The sequence below is a fragment of the Zophobas morio genome, unplaced genomic scaffold (genome assembly GCF_036711695.1).
Source record: "Zophobas morio isolate AGI-343-1 ecotype UQ-CSIRO unplaced genomic scaffold, CSIRO_AGI_Zmor_V1 ptg000012l, whole genome shotgun sequence".
In the NCBI taxonomy this organism is placed as follows: Eukaryota; Metazoa; Arthropoda; class Insecta; order Coleoptera; family Tenebrionidae; genus Zophobas; species Zophobas morio.
The window spans coordinates 14,898,230-14,922,937 of NW_026972117.1; the positions used below are offsets into that span (position 1 = coordinate 14,898,230).

At 34.0% G+C, this 24,708-nt stretch overlaps 4 protein-coding genes and 2 pseudogenes across 6 annotated transcripts in view; 5 read left to right on the forward strand and 1 right to left on the reverse strand.

Moving 5' to 3' along the window:
- The window catches only part of LOC135127835 (puratrophin-1-like), a 529,067-nt gene that overhangs the window by 447,353 nt on the left and 57,006 nt on the right, over window positions 1-24,708 (reverse strand). The window lies entirely within an intron of this gene.
- Window positions 289-1,730, forward strand: LOC135127845 (farnesol dehydrogenase-like). Its single transcript, XM_064054491.1, has 4 exons — window positions 289-484; window positions 582-1,043; window positions 1,090-1,236; window positions 1,292-1,730. The coding sequence occupies exons 1-4, from the start codon at window positions 389-391 to the stop codon at window positions 1,331-1,333; spliced, it is 747 nt and encodes a 248-aa protein (XP_063910561.1). The 5' UTR covers window positions 289-388; the 3' UTR covers window positions 1,334-1,730.
- Window positions 5,239-7,051, forward strand: LOC135127842 (farnesol dehydrogenase-like). The gene is made up of 4 exons (XM_064054487.1): window positions 5,239-5,413; window positions 5,467-5,928; window positions 5,979-6,128; window positions 6,184-7,051. The coding sequence occupies exons 1-4, from the start codon at window positions 5,306-5,308 to the stop codon at window positions 6,223-6,225; spliced, it is 762 nt and encodes a 253-aa protein (XP_063910557.1). The 5' UTR covers window positions 5,239-5,305; the 3' UTR covers window positions 6,226-7,051.
- On the forward strand, window positions 11,899-12,894 carry LOC135127839 (farnesol dehydrogenase-like; annotated as a pseudogene).
- Window positions 16,209-17,267, forward strand: LOC135127840 (farnesol dehydrogenase-like). The gene is made up of 4 exons (XM_064054486.1): window positions 16,209-16,393; window positions 16,444-16,905; window positions 16,957-17,106; window positions 17,171-17,267. The coding sequence occupies exons 1-4, from the start codon at window positions 16,286-16,288 to the stop codon at window positions 17,210-17,212; spliced, it is 762 nt and encodes a 253-aa protein (XP_063910556.1). The 5' UTR covers window positions 16,209-16,285; the 3' UTR covers window positions 17,213-17,267.
- LOC135128360 (farnesol dehydrogenase-like) lies at window positions 23,154-24,224 on the forward strand (annotated as a pseudogene).

Here is a 24,708-nt window from a genome sequence, read left to right on the forward strand (position 1 = left end):
GTTTTTTGGGTATAGAAATGTGGAGTGTGTGTTCACTTGTCAATTTTTGGATGGATATTTGGGTTATCACAACATCAAACTTTATCAGTCTAAATTTCTACTTTAGAAGCTAAACCATAATTTATGAAGCAACTAAAACTATAATAATAATTTATTTTTGCGGAAAGTGTCCTTCACATAAATCAATCAAGGCAAAACAGTTCATTGTAAACAAAATAATAATAATTCAACATTATCAATGATAAATTCAAACTGTCTGTCAGGAATAAGTTATGAGGACAGTACTTTAATGCAAGCAAAGTGTACAAAACCCATACATGTTAATCCTCTATTCGTATGTAGTGCCAGAACTAGTACGTAAAACTAATAAGATCACAGTGTTGAAAATATGGACCGTTGGAGAGGAAAAGTAGCAATTGTGACTGGAGCTAGTTCCGGTATGGGCGCAGCACTGGCGAAGCTGCTAGTAGAAGAAGGTTTGACAGTAAGTACAAAATTATTTTTACCCTAGGCGTCTAATAGTATAATATACTTAAACAATGGTAATAAAGTTGTATCTAAATAACTTTAGACTTTCAAAGGTTGTAGGTCTGGCCCGCCGCTCCGACCGCGTCGAAGAACTCGCAAAACAACTCAAATGCAAAAAGGGAAAACTCTATCCCCTTAAAACCGACATCTCCAAAGAAGAAGACATTCTGAAAGCTTTCCAGTGGACCCTCAATAACTTAGGCCCCGTTCACATACTAATCAACAACGCCGGTATCATGTCTCAGACAACCCTAATGGACGGCGACACGGAAAAGTGGAAGAGCATTTTCGACACGAATGTCCTCGGTTTGTGTATTGCCACACGTGAAGCTGTGAAAATTATGAAAGCGAACGAAATTGATGGCCACATCGTCCACATTAATAGTATAGCTGGTCACACTGTGCCTGATTTTCCAACCGTAAGCGTGTATCCGGCGTCAAAATATGCCGTTACCGCCTTGACGGAAACTTTGCGGAAAGAACTGACTCGGGCAGGACTCAAAATTAAAATTACGGTAGGCTGGAACTATTTTGAAGATGAATGTTTAAATTTTATTTTAGAGTGTTAGTCCTGGTGTGGTGAACACTGAGTTTTACTATTCTGGTGAAACGGCAACGACTCCTGAAGAGATGAATTTGGAGTTTTTAAAACCTGAAGATGTTGCGAATGCTGTGTTGTACGTGTTGTCAACACCACCTCATGTTCAGGTTTAGTTCTGTTATTTTCTCTTGCCATATTTTGGCTTATTTGCGTGGTTTTTAGGTGCATGAGTTAACGATTAAACCAATTGGAGAGATGTTTTAAGTGAATAAAAAGAAATTAGGGCGTGTGCAAGTTTTTTATTAGATATACATATATGGGATTTAGAGGGGTCTTTATAGGTTATATAACATTTTATTTTTGCTGACATACACACTTTTTTTTAATTTTAAAGATATAAGTTTAATCGAGCAATGCATTTATAACATACAAACACTTTCAATACATACATGCATTGCAAATTAGTTGCTTACTTGTAATGTAACTGGAACCAAATATCAGCTTATCAAAGCAAACAAGAAGTACAACTGAAAATCAGTGAATTTTAAGTCCAAATTTATAAAGTGTTGATGAATAAAGATAGGTAAATAAATTAATAACAAAAAATTGGTCCAAATAGTTTAGACAGTACTTCCCTCGCTGTCGGAAACGTGACGACTGCATGCCTATTGTGTTTTTTTTTCGCAGTAGATTGCAAAGCATTAGGTCTTGTAGTTTCTGAGTAAATCAATAAAATAAATTTACGTATGCATTATTTTTTTTTGAGTCACCCGCTACATGCAAATTCAAAGAATATGAATGGGATGATAAATTACAAGTACAGACTCATCATATTTTGTGCATTCTAGACAGGATTTATTCGGCAAACTTTTGAGCTGACGTCATCAGTTTTTTTGGAGAAGATAACCAAATATATTTTGACTAAAAATTTATTATGCTGTTTATAACCTTAAAACATCTACAAGATTTCAAAACATTCAGTTCTGTAGTTTCTGATTAAATCAATAAGATACATTTACGCATTCATTTTTTTTGGGTCACCCTGTATATGAAAATTGAAAAAATATGAACGGAATGATAAATAACAAGAAGAGACTTACCATATTTTGTACATTTTAGATAGGATTTATTCAGCAAAATTTTGTGGTGACGTCATAAATTTTTTAGGGGGGATGAGCAAATACATTTTGATCAAAAACTTACCATGCTTATGATAACTTTAAAGCATCTTCAAAATTTCAAAGCATTCGGTTTTGTAGTTCCTGAGTAAATCAATAAAATAAATTTACGCATTCATTAATTTTTTTGAGTCACCCTGTATACGCAAATCCAAAAAATATTAATGGAGTGATAGATCACAAGTACAGACTCATTATATTTTATACATTTTAGATCGGATTTATTCGGCAAACTTTTGAGCTGACGTCATCAATTTTTTGGAAGGGATAACTAAATATATTTTGACTAATGATTTATGATGCTCTTTATAGCCTTAAAACATCTGCAACATTTCAAAGCATTCGGCTTAGCAGATTCAAAATTAAATTATTGCAAAATGTTGTTTTATAATTTTGATTTTTTTTCAAAAATCTGGACGTTTCGGGTAAAAACTTAATTCGGAGTCGTAAACTACGTGTCTAGGACTATGTTATTTTATACAATTTAAAACCCATTTGCTATGTACAGTTTTGAAGTGACGTCATAGCATTAGTGGTGGGGGATGATTAGACAAATTTTGGTTAGCGTTTTACCATCTACATGATATTCCTAATATAATTACAAAATTTCACAACAATCGGTCCAGACGGACAGACGGACAGACAGACGGAAATGGGAGACCTATTTCTTCGTCTTCTAGGGGTCATGAAAGATCGAGAAAACGTAAAGGTAGAGAGTCGGCCGACGGACTCGATTACAATACTTCTTTTGCTTACGCTCGGGAAGTAAAAATCTTACAAGACGATTAAATGTTTCAGTTTTAGCCAGTTATTCCAGATTATGACGGATTGTGACGGATGACGACGGATTATAACAATTGACAAAATATGTACTTATTATTATTATTTTTAAGGATTATAATAATAAATGACGGAATATTTACCTACTATTATTTATCATAGGGTATGATTGGCACAGATTATGACGGATAATGATGATGATGAATGGTGGATTATTTACTTGTTATTAATTATTTTGATGGAGATGGGGTATGATGACAGGTTACAACGTATTGTGACGGATGATGACCGATTATGACGTATTGTCATGGATAGAGACGGATTATGAAGGTTGATGAAATATTTACTTATTATTATTATTTAATTTGAAGGATGATGACAACTGATCGAATATTTACTTAAGTAAGTAAATATTAAAAAATAATGGTACTATTATTTTTTATGACGGACTATGACGGATGACGAAATATTTATTTATTATTATTTATTATTACAAATGATGACGGATAATGATGGATTATGATGGATGTTGACCTATTATGACCGATGACGGAATATTTATTATTATTTATTATCATGGATGGTGACAGATTATGACGTATTATGACAGATCATATTCCGTCATAACGGATGATGACGACGGATGAGGAAATATTTACTTACTGTTATTTATGATGACAGATTAGGAAGTATTAATAGAACATTTACTTACTATTATTTATGATAACGGATCATGACGGACTGTGAAGGATGATGACGGAATGTATGGAATGATGACGAATTATGACCAATGTTACGGGTGCCTTTTGTGTGATGTGCTATTATCGAGAGATTTTTGTTCTAATACTATGGTCAAGAAGCTACAACAAACGCAACAATAAAAAATTGTATATACTCGTCGATGCCAAAAATTTCTGGAATCTTGAAAATAATATTCTCCGGGCTATTAATAATGCTTAATTATGCGCAGTTAGCGAATAACAACTTGACATTTTTATATCTTTTAATAAAAATGTATTCAATATTGTTGTTGATTTTATCATTAGGCTTTAAATACTTTGTTGAAAATTATTTCATACAAGTAATACACGCCCTCTTTGATTATTTTTAATAGTTAATTTTGGTTTCTCGAAATCTCTTACCTTTAAAGGATGAAAAAGGATATCCCGGTATATGCTTCTATGCTTGTGTTTTATCAATCCGTCTTAATTTTTAGAAAAAGTTTAAAATTTTGCAGCAATAGTTTAGCTTAGAAACTACAAAACCAACTGCTCTAAAATCTTGGAAACGCTTTAAAATTTCACCCCTTCTAAAATGTCATATCGTCATCTCAAAAATGTGTTCAATAAATCCTGTCACAGTCAAAATTTTAGAATTATACGAATAACTTTTTTATTATTATTCTGAAAAAAGAGCCTGCCAGATTCGCACGTACACAATATCCTAATCTAGCAGAGTTGGAGGCCACGAAACCTATATAACATTTTCATATTTATTTCTATTTTTTATTTAATTTTGTAGCTCTGTTCTGTTTGGATGACTTCAACATCAGAAAAAGAGAAATTAGTTTTGAGGTCATCTTTTCTGACTTTGAGGACGATTTCGACAATTTATGTATTTAATTTAAAGTAACGCCAATATGTTAACTGAAATATGGAGTCCAAACTTCAAGAGGTATTACTTGACAAAATTTTGATGCAGCAATTTTTTTACAGTTTCAGATAGAGAGGTAGATAATTTTTAGAAAGCTCTATCTTAGACTGGTTATTTGAGCAGAAATTTCAATGCAATCAGTTAATTACTTTGCGGAGACTTTTTGTATAATAAAATAACCTCCAGTTTTTTCACAGACAAAGTCACCTTTACAATACTTTTCCGGTTTCTTCGGAAAGAATTCGTGTAGAATTCGCCAAAAATTTCATTGCTGAACAATAAAGTCGTTGCTTCGTTCTCGCTTCGTACTTGTTTAGCTTTATAAAACTTCAGTTTGATGGAAGAACATTTTAAGGTGAAAGTTTTTTAAAAAAATTTTGAAAAATTTAGCTGTGAGCTCAGAGTCCATCCCCCGAATTCGTATTTTTAGATAAAGATAACACGAATAATTTGTTTATTTTATCAGTTTTATGTATACGATTATACATAGTTGCGCAAGCTTGATAACGGTCATTCCCACTAGATTCCATTGTTAGTTCTTTAGCTTAGTACCGCCACCGTCCGTCATCCTCGTCAGTCTAAACCGAACCATCGAACTAACAACACCGAATTTCGTACACAAACAATGGTATTGTCAATGGAACGCTGGGTAGGCAAAGCTGCCGTTGTAACTGGAGCTAGTGCTGGCATTGGAGCCGAAATTGCCAAAAAGCTAGTAGAAGAAGGTTTAAAAGTAAGTAATTCTAATTCTATCAATACATTATTCTTGAAACTAGTGTTCCAAAGGTTGTTGGTCTCGCTCGTCGTTCCGAACGCGTCGAAGAGCTCTCCAAACAGCTCCAAGACAAAAAGGGCAAGCTGTACGCCTACAGAACCGACATTTCCAAAGAAGAAGACGTTCTCCAAGCTTTCAAATGGACATCAGAAAACGTAGGTCCCGTCCACATTCTAATCAACAACGCCGGAATTATCCAACAGACGAATCTAACAGAAGGTGACACAGACAAGTGGAAAAAAATTTTCGACACGAATGTCCTCGGTTTGTGCATTGCAACAAGAGAGGCCGTCAAAATCATGAAAGCGAATCAAATCGATGGTCACATTGTTCACATTAATAGTGTGGTAGGTCATACCGTGCCCAATTATCCGGGGCAGAATGTGTATCCAGCGTCCAAGTACGCCGTCACTGCTTTAACGGAAACACTGAGGCAAGAACTTAATCACTTGGAACTTAAAATTAAGATAACGGTACAGTGATGATGGTTTAGTAAGAGCGAGGATAATGGTTTGTTTTTTAGAGTGTTAGTCCTGGTGTAACTGACACAGAGATTTTGGAATGTAATGATTTTGATGTAAATCCAGAGGACTGGAAAGGTATACCGTACTTGAAAGCAGAAGATATTGCGGACGGTGTGATCTATGTATTGTCTACGCCACCACATGTTCAGGTATTTTTTCTTAGTATTTGGTATAGCATGTTTGAATATTGACTTTGTTTTTTAGGTGCACGAGTTGACAATTAAACCAGTTGGAGAACAATTTTAGTTTAACACATTTGTATGAAATGTAACTACTAGAGCAACCACGGAAATTTGTTTAAAAAAAAAATGATATCTTGTATATATAGAATAATTAATTTAAGATATATTTCATCACAACGTCAAAAGTTGAACGTTGGGCAGAAAAACAAAATTAACAGTATTATTTATGAGTTATCAGTATTATTTTTTCAGCAGGTACATACCTGGGACTTCGTTACACCATACGTCATTATACGATGTTTTTATTTTGGGAGTATTCATTTTATTTTCGATTTTTGAAGTAGTCAACACTGACGAAATATCATGATGAAGTCATCTTAAATTTATAAAGTTCCATGGTCCTTTATTTGTGATTTAATTATGTATCTATATTATTATTTTTAAGTATATATGTGATTTATTGTAATAAAAATTTAATAGTTATTTATGCAACAAGTGAGTAAAGTGTTTTTTTTTTAAGATTTGTCACACGAACTGAAGGCCGAGCAGAAAAAGTAACTTTACTCCCGACTTGCATATAAAACTGGTTTCACATTCGTAATAAAAATCAAGAACTACCTACTTCAAAAGCAGCCCTCCATTTCAAAAATAAGTCGTACTCTTTTAAACTCTGGCTCTTGGATTTTTCCGGCAGGAGCTTCAATGTGGCCGTACTTTCCGCCTTAATAATTTCGTCAAAAGTGCACGAGAAATGTTCATGGATGTCCGATTTCATTGAGCGAGCACACAAAGTACCACAAAACACTGAGAAACTAATACAAAGTACTCAGAAAAGAACTAAATTACAAAATTTTTCAATGAGTTCTAATTTCTGACAAAAGTGTTGATCGGTCGGCAGCCTTCTATGGTTTATGTTTAAATTTTTTCAGTTAAAACATGACACGTTTATATGACATAGTTTTTGTAAAAAAACGGATGGCACTTCACGTTTCTAGCTTTATAAAACAAACGTATCCATTATAAAAAAAATTAATGAAAAATGTTATACTTTTTTTTTAAGGACGTTAAAGTCAATCACGTTATCCTTAAACTTTATTTAATAAGGTTTGTTTAAAATGTGCTTTTAGATGCAACGTTATTTGCACTTTAGTAGTATTTTTGTTTTTTAATTCAGAATATAGTACAGGTTTTTATTTTGGAATTGGACTTAATTGTGCTTCAGGGACAGGGAAGTTCGGTCTATATAACTTTAGTCTATTTTTTCAATAGTTTTGTCGTATAATATGCGACGTTGTTAAAGGTGGATTTGAAACTTGTTACTAATAAAGAAAATGCTTAAAAAACTTGAAATAAGTTTTCTGTCATCAACGTAAGAACATTTAAAAATAATATCTTGATATTAAGTATTATGTGAAAATTTGAACTTCAAATATTACAGTCTGACATTTATCGTACGAACCACGACAAAATTCCAGAAATTTAAAAAATCCAAATTTTTCATATCCCGTATTTTCGATAAGACAAATAAGTGCTTTAGTATATCCTCTTATTCTTAAATTGATTGTCGTAGGTTAATTATTATTGCATATTTTGACGATCCATTGCATATTTTGTCGGTTTGAACATCCGAATATATATCGGTTTCAGTTTTTCTTGTATTTTCCCTAATAAATTTACCTTTTTTCCTTAATAAATTTACCTTAAAATTTGTTTGTGGCAGTTTACATTAGCCAGTTTGATTTATGAAGGTAGTTTATCTTAAGTCATAAAAGTTTAGCTAGGTCGACTGAGCATATAGTATTTCATACCGACATTGGCAAATAAAGATAAGGAGAATAATTTGACAAAATATTTCTAATTCATTCACTACAAGACACTGAAGAGTGAAGAAGGCCCAAGCAGCAGACTGTCGTCTAATTCACGTCAATTTTTGGTCATAACTCGTCGGCGACGTCATTCGCCCAAAAAATCACGTGATAATGACGAGATTTTTATGACTTACTTCTGACGTCAATTAATCACGTCAAAAGGCCATCTTTTCTTCGTTATTTTTTATAGATTATATGATCAATTAGATGTGGGTCGTCGTATTCTTTAAAAAGTGGCCTTGATAATGCTTAATTATATTTAGAGCAAAAAATATAACGCCTTAATTAGAAATACACCAAAGACAAGTTTTCTCATTCTAATAATTTCTAATAAAATAATTATTTCTGAAAACTTGTTTACTCTGGAAGTGTAATTTTGTAAGTACCTGCTTGGCAAATTATAAATAGAACATCTGGGGTTGAGCGAAAAGACCCAACGACACAAACAAAGTCAAAAAAATTCTTTGTCCATTGTCCCTAAAACGGGACAAGATTTGAAACAAATACAAAACAAATGTGCGAAACGAAAGAAATGCTAAAGGAAACGAGTGAAAAAATCTCCAACATGGAAACGTCATCAAATCTGAAAACTGAAAAAGAAAACAAAAATAGAAATTATGCCGCCAAGACCACAACTAAACAAATTTTGACGAATTACAAGATTATCTTTGCCTATTAGAACAAGCATATTTTTTTGTAAGTTAAAAAAATACAATGAATTCATATGTACATATATGTATAACATAATATTGGATTTTTATACAGGTAGATGCCTGTAATACTACGATACTTTTTGGTAACTTACTATACATGGCCCATATCGCTTCATTGTTAAAAGTATTTACAACGAGATTTTCCTGATAGGCTATACGTTTTCCTTAAAAAACTTAGGTTATTAATATGATTGCTAAAACAGAATTAATTCTTAATGGTACTTTTTTATGTGTTGGGGACAGTCAAGTCGTTGTGAATTAGATAGTTTTACAGTGCATTTTCAAATCAAGTAACTTCAACAATGCGATTCATTTGTCGTTTCCCTTTATTCTAGTTTTTTTTTAAATATTTTTTGTAAATAGATTTGTTTGTGTTTATAAGACTGATTTATAGTTTATTATAGTTTTCTTTTAATATTCTTTGTAACTAAATAGATTTCTTTGTGTTTTTAAAACTGATTTTTCTTTAAATAGCATATTTTATTGCAACGTTTATTTTTGATTGTATATTATCCTTTTTTTTTGTTTATACTAAATAATTATACTCGTAATTACCTGTATGTAGATTTGTTTGTGTTCATAGAAGTGGTTTATCTTTAATTTGTTTAATTGAGATATATTTTTTTATTTGTTTTAAGTTTAATTAATAGATATTTTGTTTTGGGGTTTACCTGGTGATTATAACGAATTATAATATTTTATTTAAGGTAAACAATATAAAAATATAAAATTATTTCAGCGTTTTATTTATTCCATATTTTTTTCTAAAAATCAAAATTTAAAAAACGTCTTAAAATGGACAATAAATGCCGTCTCTAAGACGTCAGTACATCACGTCAATAGTTCGTTAGAAAATTATGTCATCTGGACGAGACATTTGACCGTCATTGGTACGTCAATATCACGTGAAATCTTCGGTCACTATGACGTAATTGACGACCATTTATTCACGTGACAAAGGCGACATCATGTTGCCTGGGTGGTTTCTTCAATGCTTGTGGGAAAACGGTAAGTGTTTTTTCTTTTAATTTATATTGCATATTTTTTAACATGATTGTTTTAATCTGCTTTCGCTTTAATTTTTTTTTTTAATAACATCTGAGCGCAAATTCCAAATATCAGTATTCCTCTTAAAAAGGCCAAGACTATGGTTTGAAAGTGTCGTCAGAAAAAAATTGTAAATATGTTATACCGGACGAAAGTACGCTTACAAAAAATGATGTACCAGATATTGGCAATGAGACCATTTCTGGTCGGCTATTTAAGCGAATTTATTTATTTGTATGCAAACAACTAGGAAAAAACAACATTCTAACTGTATTAAGATTTAACTTTCCTGAATTCCTTTCTTCCTGATCAATGTTCTGACAGAGAAGATTTTAGTTATGTTGTCTGATGCAGCGACCGATCAACAATTTAAACTTTTATTGCATAAAACCCGACTAAAACATTCTGTGGCTACGAATGGACATGAAAGCACTAGATGAAAACACCGAACTTTATGGCCAGTTGCATTATGTCAATTAATACGTTTTGATCAAAGCAACGTCATTTTGAGAAAAATAAGAAATCACTTTAATGCACAATGTTATGAAATACTTTGCAATAAATGAACACAGTTCTCACCATGATGCAGCATTCTTTTGTACGGTAAACTGTTAAGAAGAAGATAGGCAAGGTCATGATTAGTAGGTCCTTGGGTTATATTTAGAACCTCCAATTTAGTATTATTATTGTTATTATTGTACAGTGAGCAGAGGTTATGAAACCTATTTAACTCAAATTAACATGACATGCGAAATTTCAAATACGTAAGACAATCATTCATGGCACTAGTAAACATTATGGTAATATCTAGCGTCGAGTATATTTTTGAGGATATTGTGCACTGACTACAGAAGACGAAATACTTGAAGCGTTAAAACGATCCAAAGATTCTTTAATCGCAAGTGCAGATAACATTCTCAGCTTTATCATACTTTGTAAAACCTCTCCATTATCTGGAAAAAAGCCATAGTTACTCCAGCATTTAAAAAAGGCGATCTGTCTGTGATTGAAAATTACCGACCAATATGTGTTCTCTGCAACTTTTCAAAATTTTTTGAATTTGTCATTTATAAACGTTTGCATTACTCGGTTAAAATTTTAATCTCGTACTTCCAGCATGGGCTTTATGGAGAAAAGATCAGAGGCTATTGATCAAAATAACCAAGTAGATGTTATCTACACAGATTTCCATAAAGCCTTTGATGAGATTGGTCATTACCTACTACGTCGTAAACCAAATCATTTCGGATTTTCGGATTATCTGCTCCTGCTGCTTGAATCATACTTACTTAATAGAAAGCTTTCAGTTAAGTACCGTAATTCTGTTTCCGAGCCATTTTGTCCCACGTCAGGTGTCCCGCAAGGGTCCAATCTAGGCCGCTTGCTGTTTCTGCTATTCGTCAATGATGTCGTAAACTTTTTAACTTATCAAAAGCTACTGTACACTGATGATCTCACAGTTTTCTTATCTATTAGTACCCTTCGAAATAGTGAAATCTTGCAGCACAATCTGGATCTGTTAACTTCGTGGACCATAGAAAGACCTTACGATCGTTTGTATAGAACAAGTAATGACTTTGGATCAAAACAAGCGAAATCTGTTATGTGTAAGGTGAATAGTAAAGGGCTCAGCACGACTCTTGAGGGACACCCGACAAAACGTTCAGAGCTTGAGAGTGAGAAGATCTTACTCTGATCGAAAAAGTACGATTTGATAAAAAGGGAGAAATCCATTCCATCAATAAGCCCCCAATACTAATGTGCTCCAGCTTTATCTACTTTATTTATATTTTTCATTTGGTTTTAGGTTCTTTCATAAATGAAGTCTATGCTTTTAAAAATTCGCATTGCAAAAATCTTATTAATTTCCATAACAATCAAAACACCGAAGTTTATGTGCAATTAATTGACATGATTTAATCAAAGCAGCGTCACCTTAAGGAGAGAAACAAATAAAAAATCAATTTAATGAGCAATGTTACGAAATATGTTGTGATAAAAATACAAACACCATGACATTGCATTTTTTTGCGTAAACTGTTAAGAAGAAGATAGCCTGGGTAGGTTTTCGGGATATATTTAGAATCTCATCAGTCTTGAGTAAAAATTTGAAGCAGTAAGACACGCGTTATCCAATAATGGTGTTATCAATGGATCGCTGGAGAGGCAAAGTCGCCATCGTAACCGGAGCTAGTGCCGACATTGGCGCCGCTATCGCCAAACAGCTAGTCGAAGAAGGCCTCCACGTAAAACATACAACGATTATTATTATCTCACCATAAAAATACGGTTTTAAAGGTGGTAGGTTTAGCCCGACGTTCCGAACGCGTTGAAGACCTCGTCAAACAACTTGAAGGCAAAAAAGGGAAACTCTACGCCCTGAAAACTGACATATCGAAAGAAAAAGATATATTGAAAGCTTTCAAGTGGGTATCAGACAATTTAGGGCCCGTCCACATCTTGATAAACAACGCCGGAATCATCCAACAAACCAATCTAACAGAAGGCGACACCGAAAAATGGAAGAAAATTTTTGACACGAACGTCCTCGGTTTGTGCATTGCCACCAGAGAAGCTGTCAAAATCATGAAAGCTAATTGATGGCCACATTGTTCATATCAACAGTGCAGCAGGTCATGGTGTACCTAATTATCCGGAAATGAATGTGTATCCCGCTTCTAAACATGCTGTGACGGCTCTCACGGAAACTCTAAGGCAAGAGTTCAACCAGTTGGGGCTTAAAATTAAAATTACGGTAAAAGGGGTTTGTTAGTTTGTGAAAGATTTTGTTATTTGGAAGATTTCAGAGTGTGAGTCCAGGTGGAGTGGCCACTGAAATTGTTCAGAGTAATGAGTTTATATTGGATCCTAAACGGACGGAAGATTTTAAGAACTTTCCTTTTTTACAATCGGAAGATGTTGCTGATTCGGTCCTGTATGTGTTGTCCACGGCTCCTCATGTTCAGGTAGATTTTGGAGATAACGTTTTGGTATTAAATCTAGGTTTGATTTTTTCAGGTGCATGAATTGACCATAAAACCAATCGGAGAAAAATTTTAATTTATAGTTAGCAATGTAGAATGTAAAATAAAGAGATATAATGTGTGTTAGTTTTTAATATTTGATGTAATACCAAAAGTCTTCTTATTAACTCCAAGATTACAAAGCCCAAAAAATATGTATTTATCCTTTTCAAAAAGTTGATGAATTAATCCAAAATTTGTAAAGAAAACTAAAAGGAACCCACTTTATCAGTGTGCTAGGTGTATCACTGAACTGACACCAGGACAACATAAAATTGTATACAATATTTCGACGCATCATTGACAAGGTTAGCATAATCAGGACATTTAAAAACCACTTAAAATCCTCATAAAAATAAATTTATTGACCAAATGCATCAGTGTAATTGCATAGTTATTTGAATTTGAATTTCATTTTTCTATAAGTAGCAGCACTATGTAGAGACGTGGTCACAAGTGTTGTAAAACTTATCAGGGAAAGGCAATTTGTGCGAGTGGAAACGAAGGAATCTAATCAAAGTGTGAGTAACAAATTGTAATATTTTTCCAATCATTGCACTCGCAACTCAAACTGTCAAATACAAACATTTTATACTGTGGTGTCCCGGTTTAAAAATGAAATTTCGCGCAGAGAGAAAAAAAAACAAAGGCACCGACCTGAGCAGTATCCAATTTAGTTTGTAAGAGGAATTGTTTAAACAAAAACAAATCGCATTCGACGCCACGGTCCCCTTCAACGAGTGTAATTAGTTATACTTAACGACTATCACCACTACTTTTAAAAGTATCTAGATACAGATTGTTTTCGAATTTTTCGAAATGTATCTAGATACAGATACAAGAAAACAGATACTTTTTGAAGCTTTGGCGAATAAAATAACTGAAAACATGTTTATGTATTTTTTATGTATTGTTTAATGAATTTTTTTAAATTAACAACATTTTGAACGTATTGTCACCTAAATTATTTCTTATTGGTGTCAGAATTTGGTTTCCGCTACTAAACACCCGTTCCTCAGGTGCAGAAGAAGGAATTGTGGTAATAAATTTAAAAAATAAACATTTTACTGTAGCATAGTTATTCAAGACTGCAAAATATTTTCTTTTTTCCTGCAAATAGGCCATCGCTTCGCTGTTTGATGTGTCGCAAATTGTGCAACATTTGTTACGTACGCTTAAAAAGAATATTTTTTTTGTTTTTATTCCCATACTACAGTGTCCAAATTGTGTTTGAGTATATCTAATAATTATTTCCAGTATTAAAATTAATATTTCAAAAGAATACGGGAAATGATTATTCTGTACTGAAGGTCTGTTGTCGGCAACCTGTCATAAATTATCATGCTTCAATATCGGCTTACGATGTTTTTATGACCATGTCCGGTAATCGTCTATCCCGTTGCGGCAGGTATATACATAGGAAGAATTGCTGGTTCCGTTTAAAGCAAAATAAGTACAATTTCTTAGAAATGTATTTAAACCCCTTATAGGATCAAAGGCTGCCTGGCAGGCCGGAATCACCAGAGTGCAACTTTAAATTTTCAGATTTTTGTTGAAACTCATTTTATTTTAATCTCGTTTCACGATTTCGGAGAATATATCACGATAAATTATTCTACCGAGGGTTGTAAAAATATTAATTTTATTGCCCAAGATTTACACTTAAACATAATCGGCACATTCTAGGGCAAAACGGACCTGCCAAGCCCGCCTCGCGTTAAATCCAACAATGACAAAGTGAAGAAATGACACATGTGGCAACAGAAAAAGATGCAACATTTGTCTGAAAAATAAAGATATAAAACAGTAACAAATATGCGATTTATGCGAGAGAAATATATGTATTGAACATTCGATTAGTCGATTACAAAACTAATTTGTGCTAACTGAAAAAATTAATCATTATGTAACACGCAATTATTATTTTCTAAAAATAATAACATACCTTAAACAAATATATTTACTATAAAAATTACTCTTATTTAATAACACAAATACAACCAGCGGGCCTACCGTACCCGGGTTGCTCAGGTACACAGATAAAATGCATTGCCCCGACAAGCGTAAAACGCAGTGAATAGTGAATTGTGGTTTAGTTTTTAAAATACCATCTTACCATGGCTTAGATTTGTTACCCCTCAGGATTATATTTAAAGATGTATAAGTACTGAAGGCTACAATGTAGGAAATGATGGTATTTAAAATATGAAAATTTCCGTGACAGAACACTATTAGTGGACCTCTTACCTCTATTTTTGTTTATGTGACCAAAATCACCAACATGAAGTATCAAAAATTACTACTAGTATAACTCAACTAATAACTACTGAAAAAAAAAGTGAAATAAAAAAATGTATCTGTATCTGCGCCATTAATTTTGTATCTAGATACAGATATTTTGTGCTTAAATTCGATTTTATCTAGATACAGATACTAGATACCCAAAAATGTATCTAGATACTTTATTTAGATACAAGTATCTAGATACTGTCCAACACTGCCCGTTACATTCAAAAAGATTTTGTTTCATACAAACGTTGGTTATTTGGACATAATCCTCAATGATTTGTTGCTCCAAGCCGTTTAGGACCAACAGTCTGACTGGCAAGTTATTAAATTCACTAGATCGGGTGTTGTAGAACTTATTACTTGCGTGTTTTGTGATCACAACTTTGATGTTCGTTGAAGTTTCAACGGTATAAAACGCAGTGTCGTCCTAAGAATATGAAAAACACCACTGGAGGTTTTTTTTTTTAAACTAAAATCAACAGGTAGCGTTTTTTTAGTTTGGCAAACAATATAGTTTTCACCTTGATGCAGCATTTCTTTATTGCGTAAACTCTTAAGAAGAATATAGACAAGGTCATGATTCAGTAGGTTTTAGAGTTACATTGAGAATCCATGATTTCATTCCGAATTTAGACGTGTTGAATTTATTTCGAAAAGTCTCAATTCTTCGATTTTAATTTTGTTTATTCTGTTTTGCTATTTTTTAAGCATTTTCAGCAGCATGGAGCAGTTCAGAACTGACCCTAAGTTAGACATTCAATCTTCAGATATTGTTTTCTGACAGTATAGAAATATTTTGTCAAGAAATTCACAAAATGATCTCGAGTGATGCAACTTTTATATTTGGGTCACTCGAATTTTATTTTTAGTTTACTTTGTCTACCACATTGTTTTGGTAATGTAGAAAGGGTTTTCTTGTACAAAAAAACCCATGGAAAAGAAATTGGCAACAAATTAGCCACTGACGTTGACTTATTGACTCACTGTATTAAAGTATATGTAATGTAAAGTTCATCATTCCTAAATCTACCGACATTTTCCGGTATTTACCGAAAAGCTTCGATGCTACCTACTGATTTAAGGTGGCCTCGACTGCGGCATCAATCTCCACTCCAGTTCCTAGATTAGTGCGTGCGTCAGTCTGTAGTAAAAATTCGAAGTGGCAAGACACGCATTATCTAACGATGGTGTTATCAATGGATCGCTGGACAGGCAAAGTCGCCGTGATAACCGGAGCTAGTGCCGGTATAGGGGCCGCTATCGCCAAACAACTAGTCGAAGAAGGCCTCCAGGTAAAAAATCTAACAATTATTACCTCGCTATAACAACTACGGTTTTAAAGGTGGTGGGCTTAGCCCGACGTTCCGAACGCGTTGAAGACCTCGCCAAACAACTTGAAGGTAAAAAAGGGAAACTCCACGCCGTTAAAACTGACATATCGAAAGAAGAAGACATCCTGAAAGCTTTCAAGTGGGTATCAGACAATTTAGGGCCCGTCCATATCTTGATAAACAACGCCGGAATCATCCAACAAACCAATCTAACAGAAGGCGACACCGAAAAATGGAAGAAAATTTTCGACACGAACGTCCTCGGTTTGTGCATTGCCACAAGAGAAGCCGTCAAAATCATGAAAGCTAACAAAATTGATGGCCACATTGTTCACATCAACAGTGTAGCAGGTCATAAGGTACCTAATTTTCCGGGATTGAATGTGTATCCGGCATCTAAATATGCTGTGACGGCTCTCACGGAAACTCTGAGGCAAGAGTTGAACCATTTGGGACTTAAAATAAAAATTACGGTAAAGTTGCACGATGTTGGTGAGGATTAAGATAGCAGGTTACATTTTTAGAGTGTCAGCCCAGGTCTTGTCGGTACTGAAATTTTTGAAGCTAACAACTCGAGCATAACGGCTGAACAACTGCAAAAAATGAATTCTCTGGAATCAGAGGATATTGCTGATTCCGTGTTGTACGTGTTATCGACACCACCTCATGTTCAGGTAATTTTTTTCCTCGCTTATTTGTCTATTATTTACTTTATTTATATTTTTCATTTGGTTGCAGGTGCACGAATTAACTATTAAGCCGGTCGGAGAAACTGTCTAATTCGTTACTAGTTAGTTTTTTGTGTATCAGTATTCAAATAAACTCGTGTAGAAAAGACTACTATTTTTTTTAATACCCTTTTTTTGAGAATTAACAACATTATTAATATACTCGCTTTTAAGTTGTAAGGGTTGATATCGGATTAATAACAGTTACACAATCTGCAAAAGTGTAAAGTGTTGTGAGATATCGATCCTCAAATGTGCCAAAGGTACTCGTAATTTGATAATTTGGTTATATTTTCGCGACTCCAGAAATCAGATATAACTTTTAGGTATCATAATCAATATCAAAAATAATCTTAGTCTCGTAGTGGTTATTTTTTATAAAGTATGTATTTTTAGTGATCTTTTACGTCATGTATTTGAAATTCATTATTAGGTGAATTGTTTCAATTACCGAAAATATGTGTACGTCTGATTGCAATAACTCATATTCAAAATTTCGGATACATTCCAGATTTACGTACTTTTTTTAAAGTGGTTAAACCTTGCGGTGTGATAATTGATAATCATAACGGTGAGTCAACAGAACAATGCATTTTTGATGTACAGACACTCAATGTAAGTATCAAATACTTTCAATGCGCTGATAATAATCAGTAATACTTAAGGTCAACCAAAATACCGACATGAATAGATAAAGATAAGGCGAAAAGAATAAAATGTCTTATGAGACAAATTAACTTTGTCAATTTTCGTCATTTACAGGTCTTCTTTCACAAGATTTTCGGCTTTGGCTATACCAATTCTCACACTAGCCACTTTACCGTTCCGTCTTTTCATTGATCCTTCCATAGTGTCGATTGTAACTTTAGACCTTGATACTCGAATTGCAATAAATGTCAACGTTTTGAACTGTTTGTACTGTAAGTGTTTGTGCCTAAGGACACAAAAAAACATCGTCATGCAATGATATTGATTTATCTAAATGTTTTTTTATTTATTATCTAACGTTATAAAAATTGTTTTTTGCTGTTTTAATTCCGCTCCATTCTATTCCTCTTTCCTCTCTTAGTTCTCGCACTCTAACATCTACCATGTTTTACTGGGTATTTCTTTTTATTTTTTCAGACATTCACGTTTCATACACTTTTTTTGTTAATCATTGTTTTATTATGTTTTTATTAACAATTTATGACCTTGACAAGTGCCGAGGTTATTTAAACAAACAAAAACAATAAAAAACTGCAATGATTAAAGCCTGAATAGAAGTTACCTGACTTCTAAAAAGCGATCTGAAAAAATCACCAATGTCTTCTAAGGTTAATAAGAATGTTTTTTTTATATGTATTTGCTTACTGACAAAATGTAATATTATTAACACTCGAGAAAACAACATACGTGCTATATTTTTAATAATAATGAAAAAACTTTCAGAGTTTAAATAATATATTTGTAGTCACTGCTACACGTGTTTCGGTACACAGTACCGTCTGCCTGAAGACGGTACTGTGTTCCGAAACACGTGTAGCAGTGACTACAAATATATTATTTAAACTCTGAAAGTTTTTTCATTATTATTAAAATTAATATGGAGTTTAAACACGTATCAGCCTCATCAATACAAACATACGTGCTATAGAGGACGTTGTGATTTTACTCCAGGTAAAACACACCACATCTTTGTGCCCAGGAAACCTGCCGCATATTATACGCTACAGCCCGTCTTCCCAAACCAATCAGCTATTTCCTGCGCATTTCACGCGGACTCCGGTCTCTCCATGAATAGCTGACAATTGTACATGTGACAACTGACGTCAGAGAAAACCCGTCAGCTTTCTATTTATTCTAATTAAAATTGCGAACTGTATCTGTAGAGTTAGGAGAAAGGAAAGAAGTAACATTAAATTACGCTACACAAGATTATATGGTGGAATAAATTCCTGTATACCGTAAAATAAAGCACTATGAAATAAACACGAAAGGCATATATTAAACACGTTCAAAACTTGGTAATCTCGGTTCTCTAGGAACAGGTATAATTCGCGAATAAATGTTCAAATTCAGGCTGTAAGAAAAAACCTAATGCTATAGTATTTGTCAATATAACACTGATTTTGATAAATGACTGAACAATATTAAGAGTAATCACTGGAATGTAGAGGGGGTGACTCTGTAGAAAAAAAATAAATTTATAGCTTTTTTTAACAGCCTACGCTCTGTTAGTTGCCATTCGTACTCTAGCAAATGTTAGCGCCGCTTATGCTGGACGTCGCGACTCAAGGCTGAGCTTGTGCTGAGCATCGTGCGATTGGGAATATGAGAAGCGGTGCGAGGTCAAGAGGCATGCAAGGAAACTACCACGGACTGGTGGAGGCGTCATTCAGTAGCTGAGCTTGTACGAGATACGTTGTAAAGGAGCTGCGAATAAAGAATTTGTTTTGGACGCTGTGTTTTTCTAAATTTGGGGAAAAACAAGCTAATACAAAGAACCTACAATTAACCCCGCCCACCCACCCCGCCTCTATTTCAATGATTCATTTTATCTAAGAGTTCGAATGAAAGATAGATTTCAATTAAACACAAATAAAATGGTTAGAATGAGAGCAGCGTGTGTGGGCAGGGCTAGTACTTGCTAAGATAAGACTGATTTTGGTAAATTACATACCCTCCAAGAAAATAGAGGGCGGGTGGGTGGGGGTAGTACTTGCTAAGATAAGACTGATTTTGGCAAATCATGTACTTTCTAAGAAAATAGAGGGTGGGCGGGTGGTTGGTACTAGTATCTGCTAAGAGAAGACTGATTTTGGCAAATGACATATATTACTCTCTAAGAAAATAGAGGGCAGACGGGTGAATGAGCACTTTTGACTTGTTTTAAATCGAACGATCAATGTCATTTGCCAAAATTACTCTTATCCTAGCATGTTCTAGGCCCACCCACCCGCCCTCTCTTCTTTTAGAAAATATGTCATTTTCCAATATCAGTTTCATCTTAGCAAATACTAACAAAGAAAAATAAAAATTGAAAAATTGCAGTTCAAAAAATTGAAGACGTCAAAAATTGAAAAACCGAAAAGTGAATAATTAGAAATAAAAAATTCCTGAAATTTTTTCTTCAGCGTCAATAAGAATGAATGATCAAAACGGAGTAGGCGTTGGTGGAAGGTACCATTTTTCATTTTGTTTTAAATCTTAGATTCTTCCGCTTGTCAAAATAGAATTCACTTTCCACTATAGAGAAAATAAAATAAGTCAGTCAAACTGAGAAAAAAGGTGGGCGGAGCTGAGTTTGGGCATTTTCTTAAGAGTTTTATAAGCAAGCAGTAGGCCCACCCACTAAGTTTCTCTTCATTCCGCTGACTACTCTTATTATTGTGCAGTCTTACTTTAGCAAATACTAACCCCGCCCACCCGCCCTCTATTTTCTTAGAGTGTATGTTATTTGCTAAAATTACTCTTATCTTAGGATGTACTAGGTCCGCCCACCCGCCCTCTCCTTTCTTCGAGGATATGTCATGTGCCAAAATCAGTTTTATCTTAGCAAATACTAACACAAAAAAAGAAAAATTGAAAAAATGCTTGAAATTCTTTCTTCAGCACAAATAAGAATGAATGATCAAAACGGAGGAGGGGTTGGTGGGAGGTACCATTTTTTTTTAAACTTTGTTTTAAATCTTAGATTCTACCACTTGTCAAAGTAGAAATCAATTTCCACTATAGAGAAAATAAAATAAGTCAGTCAAACAGAGAAAAAAGTTGGGCGGAGCTGAGTTTAACTTTTTTCTTAATAATCTTGTACGCAAGCAGTAGGCCCGCCCACTGACTTCCTCTTCATTCTAATGACTACTCTTATTATTGTGCAGTCTTACCTAAGCAAATACTAGCCCCGCCCACCCCCCCTCTATTTTTTTAGAGTGTATGTGATTTGCCAAAATTACTCTTATCTTAGCATTTACTAAGCCCGCCCACCCGCCCTCTCTTTTCTTCGAAGATATGTTATTTGCCAAAATCAGTTTTATCTTAGCAAATACTAACAAAAAAAAAGACAAATTCAAAAAATGCAATCCGAAAAATTGAAGACATCCAAAATATTGAAAAATCAAAAAGTGAATAATTAAAAATAGAAAATTCGTGAAATTCTTTCTTCAGCTCCAATAAGAATGAAAGATCAAAACGGAGGAGGGGTTGGTGGGAGGTACCATTTCTGACTTTGTTTTAAATATTAGATTCTATCGCTTGTCAAAATAGAAATCAATTTCCATTGTAGAGAAAATAAAATAAGTCAGTCAAACAGAGAAAAAAGGTGGGCGGAGCTGAGTTTGGGTTTTCTCTTAAGAGTTTTGTAAGCAAGCAGTAGGCCCACCCACTAAGTTTCTCTTCATTCCACTGACTACTCTTATTATTGTGCAGTCTTACCTTAGCAAATACTAGCCCCGCCCACCCGCCCTCTATTTTCTTAGAGTGTATGTGATTTGCCAAAATTAGTCGTATCTTAGCATACACTAGGCCCGCCCACCCGCCCTCTCTTTTCTTCGAGGATATGTCATTTGCCAAAATCAGTTTAATCTTAGCAAATACTAACAAAAAAAAAGAAAAATTGAAAAAATGCAGTTCGAAAAATTGAAGACGTCAAAAATTGAAAAATCGAAAAGTGCATAATTAGAAATAGAAAACTCGTGAAATTCTTTCTTCATCGCCAATAAGAATGCATGATCAAAACTGAGTAGGGGTAGGTGGAGGGTAGCATTTTTGACTTGGTTTTAAATCTTAGATTCTATCGCTTGTCAAAATAGAATTCAATTCGTACCGCAGATACAGAAAATAAAATAAGTCGGTTAAAAGAAAAGAAAGGTGGGAGGAGCTGAGTTTAACTTTTTTCCTAAAAGTCAAACTCAGTTTTATCGTAGCAAATACTAACAAAAAAAAGGAAAATTGAAAAAAGCAGTTCGGAAAATTGAAGACGTCAAAAATTGAAAAATCGAAAAGCGAATAATTAAAAAATGGAAATTCGTGAAATTTTTTCTTTAGAGTCATAAGAATGAATGATCAAAACGGCAGGGGCCACTTTTTACTTTGTTTTAAATCCTAGATTCTTCTGTTTGTAAAAATAGAATTTAATTCCCATTTTACAATAAATAAAATAATTTTTTTATCTTGTAAAGCTAAAACAAGACTGTTTCCACCGACTTGCCATAAGTATCTTTGATTTCAAGCATCAAAAAATAGAAAATGTGTGTCATCGAAAATTTAGACAAATCAAATTTCAATATTTTTGAGGCATGACGGAAATTACGAAATCACCAGTTTACAATTACTAAAAATTTTTAAATGTCATCGCTGTCAGTCGACTTAAAGTGTTAATTTGTAAACCATGGTACGATGATATTAATTTAAATTTCTCTCAGAGTGGATCAATATTTAAGATTTTAGTAACTCGGGTGGTTGCCTACGTTAATTTTCAATGGAGTTTCGCGACTTTATTTTTGTTTCTATCGGCGCGAAATTTAATTTTAAATAGGGACGCCACAGTAAAGTGTTTTTACTTCACAATTTGATTTGCCGTCTACGAAAAATTTATGAGCTTCACGAATAATTTTCAACATGTTGTGAACATAACTTTCCTTAATTTGTCTGTTATCGTCGACTAAATAACTAAAGCAATTTTGAAAGTTTTTAATCTTAATCGTGATAGTTTACCATGTGCAAGATTTAAAAAGAAAAAACAAACATTTTGTTAACTTTCATATGAATCAAGACTGCACCGCGATTATGCACTAGATAAAAACACCTAAAATTATCTGCTATGAAATGACATGATTTGATTTTGTCACAGTCTAAAGAAAAAGTGCTATCATAAATAAACACATTTCGCACCATGATAGTGCATTCTTTTGTAACGTGAACTGTTAAGAGGAAGATAGGCAAGGTCATGATTCAGTAGGTTCTCGGGTTATATTTAGAATCTCTAATTTCACTCGCATCAGTCTAGAGTGAAAATTTAAAGCAGTAAGACACGAGTTATCTAACAATGGTGTTATCAATGGACCGCTGGAGAGGCAAAGTCGCCATCGTAACCGGAGCTAGTGCCGGCATTGGCGCCGCTATCGCCAAACAGCTAGTCGAAGAAGGCCTCCAGGTAAAAAATCGGACAATTATTACCTCGCTATAACAATTACGGTTTTAAAGGTGGTGGGCTTAGCCCGACGTTCCGAACGCGTTGAAGACCTCGCCAAACAACTTGAAGGTAAAAAGGGTAAACCCTACGCCGTTAAAACCGACATATCTAAAGAAGAAGACATCCTCAAAGCTTTCAAGTGGGTAACAGACAATTTAGGGCCCGTTCATATCTTGATAAACAACGCCGGAATCATCCAACAAACCAATCTAACAGAAGGCGACACCGAAAAATGGAAGAAAATTTTCGACACGAACGTCCTCGGTTTGTGCATAGCCACAAGAGAAGCCGTCAAAATCATGAAAGCTAACAAAATTGATGGCCATATTGTTCACATCAACAGTGTAACAGGTCATAAGATACCTAATGTTCCGGGACTGAATGTGTATCCGGCATCTAAATACCTTATGCTGTGACGGCTCTCACGGAAACTCTGAGGCAAGAGTTGAACCATTTGGGACTTAAAATAAAAATTACGGTAAAGTTGCACGATGTTGGTCAGGATTAAGATAGCAGGTTACATTTTTAGAGTGTCAGCCCAGGTCTTGTCGGTACTGACATTTTTGAAGCTAACAACTCGGGCATAACGGCGGAACAACTGCAAAAAATGAATTCTCTGGAATCAGAGGATATTGCTGATTCCGTGTTGTACGTGTTATCGACACCACCTCATGTTCAGGTAATTTATTTCGTCGCTTATTTGTCTATTACTTACGTTATTTATATTTTTGTTTGGTTTCAGGTGCACGAATTAACTATTAAGCCGGTCGGAGAAACTGTCTAATTCGTTATTGGTTAGTTTTTTGTATATTTAAAGGCTTATGCTTTTATTTTCATCAGTATTCAAATAAAATCGTGTAGGAGAGGCTAGTATTTTTTTAAATATTTTTGTTTGAGAATTAACAACATTACTAATAAACTCGCTTTTAAGTTGTAAGGGTTGATATTGGATTAATTACAGTTACACAATCTGCAAAAATGTAAGGATTGTGAGCTATCCATCACCAAATGTGCCAGACGGAATCTGATACTTGTAATTTGGCTATATTTTCGCGGTGCCAAAAATCCGATGTAACTTTTACCATACCATACATTCCCGCTTTACGTACTTCTTTTAAGTGGTTAAACCTTGAGGTGTGCAGATACTCTCCACGATATACAGATAGTTATAAAGATGAGTCAACAAAGCAATGCATTTTTGATGTACAGACACTCGATGTAAGTATCAAACACTTTCAATGCGCTGATAATAATCAGTAATACTTACGGTCAGCCAACATACCGACATGAATAGGTAAAGATAAGGCGGAGAGACGAGAATGTCTTAGGGGACAAATTAACTGTATCAATTTTTGTCATTTACAGGTCTTCTTCTA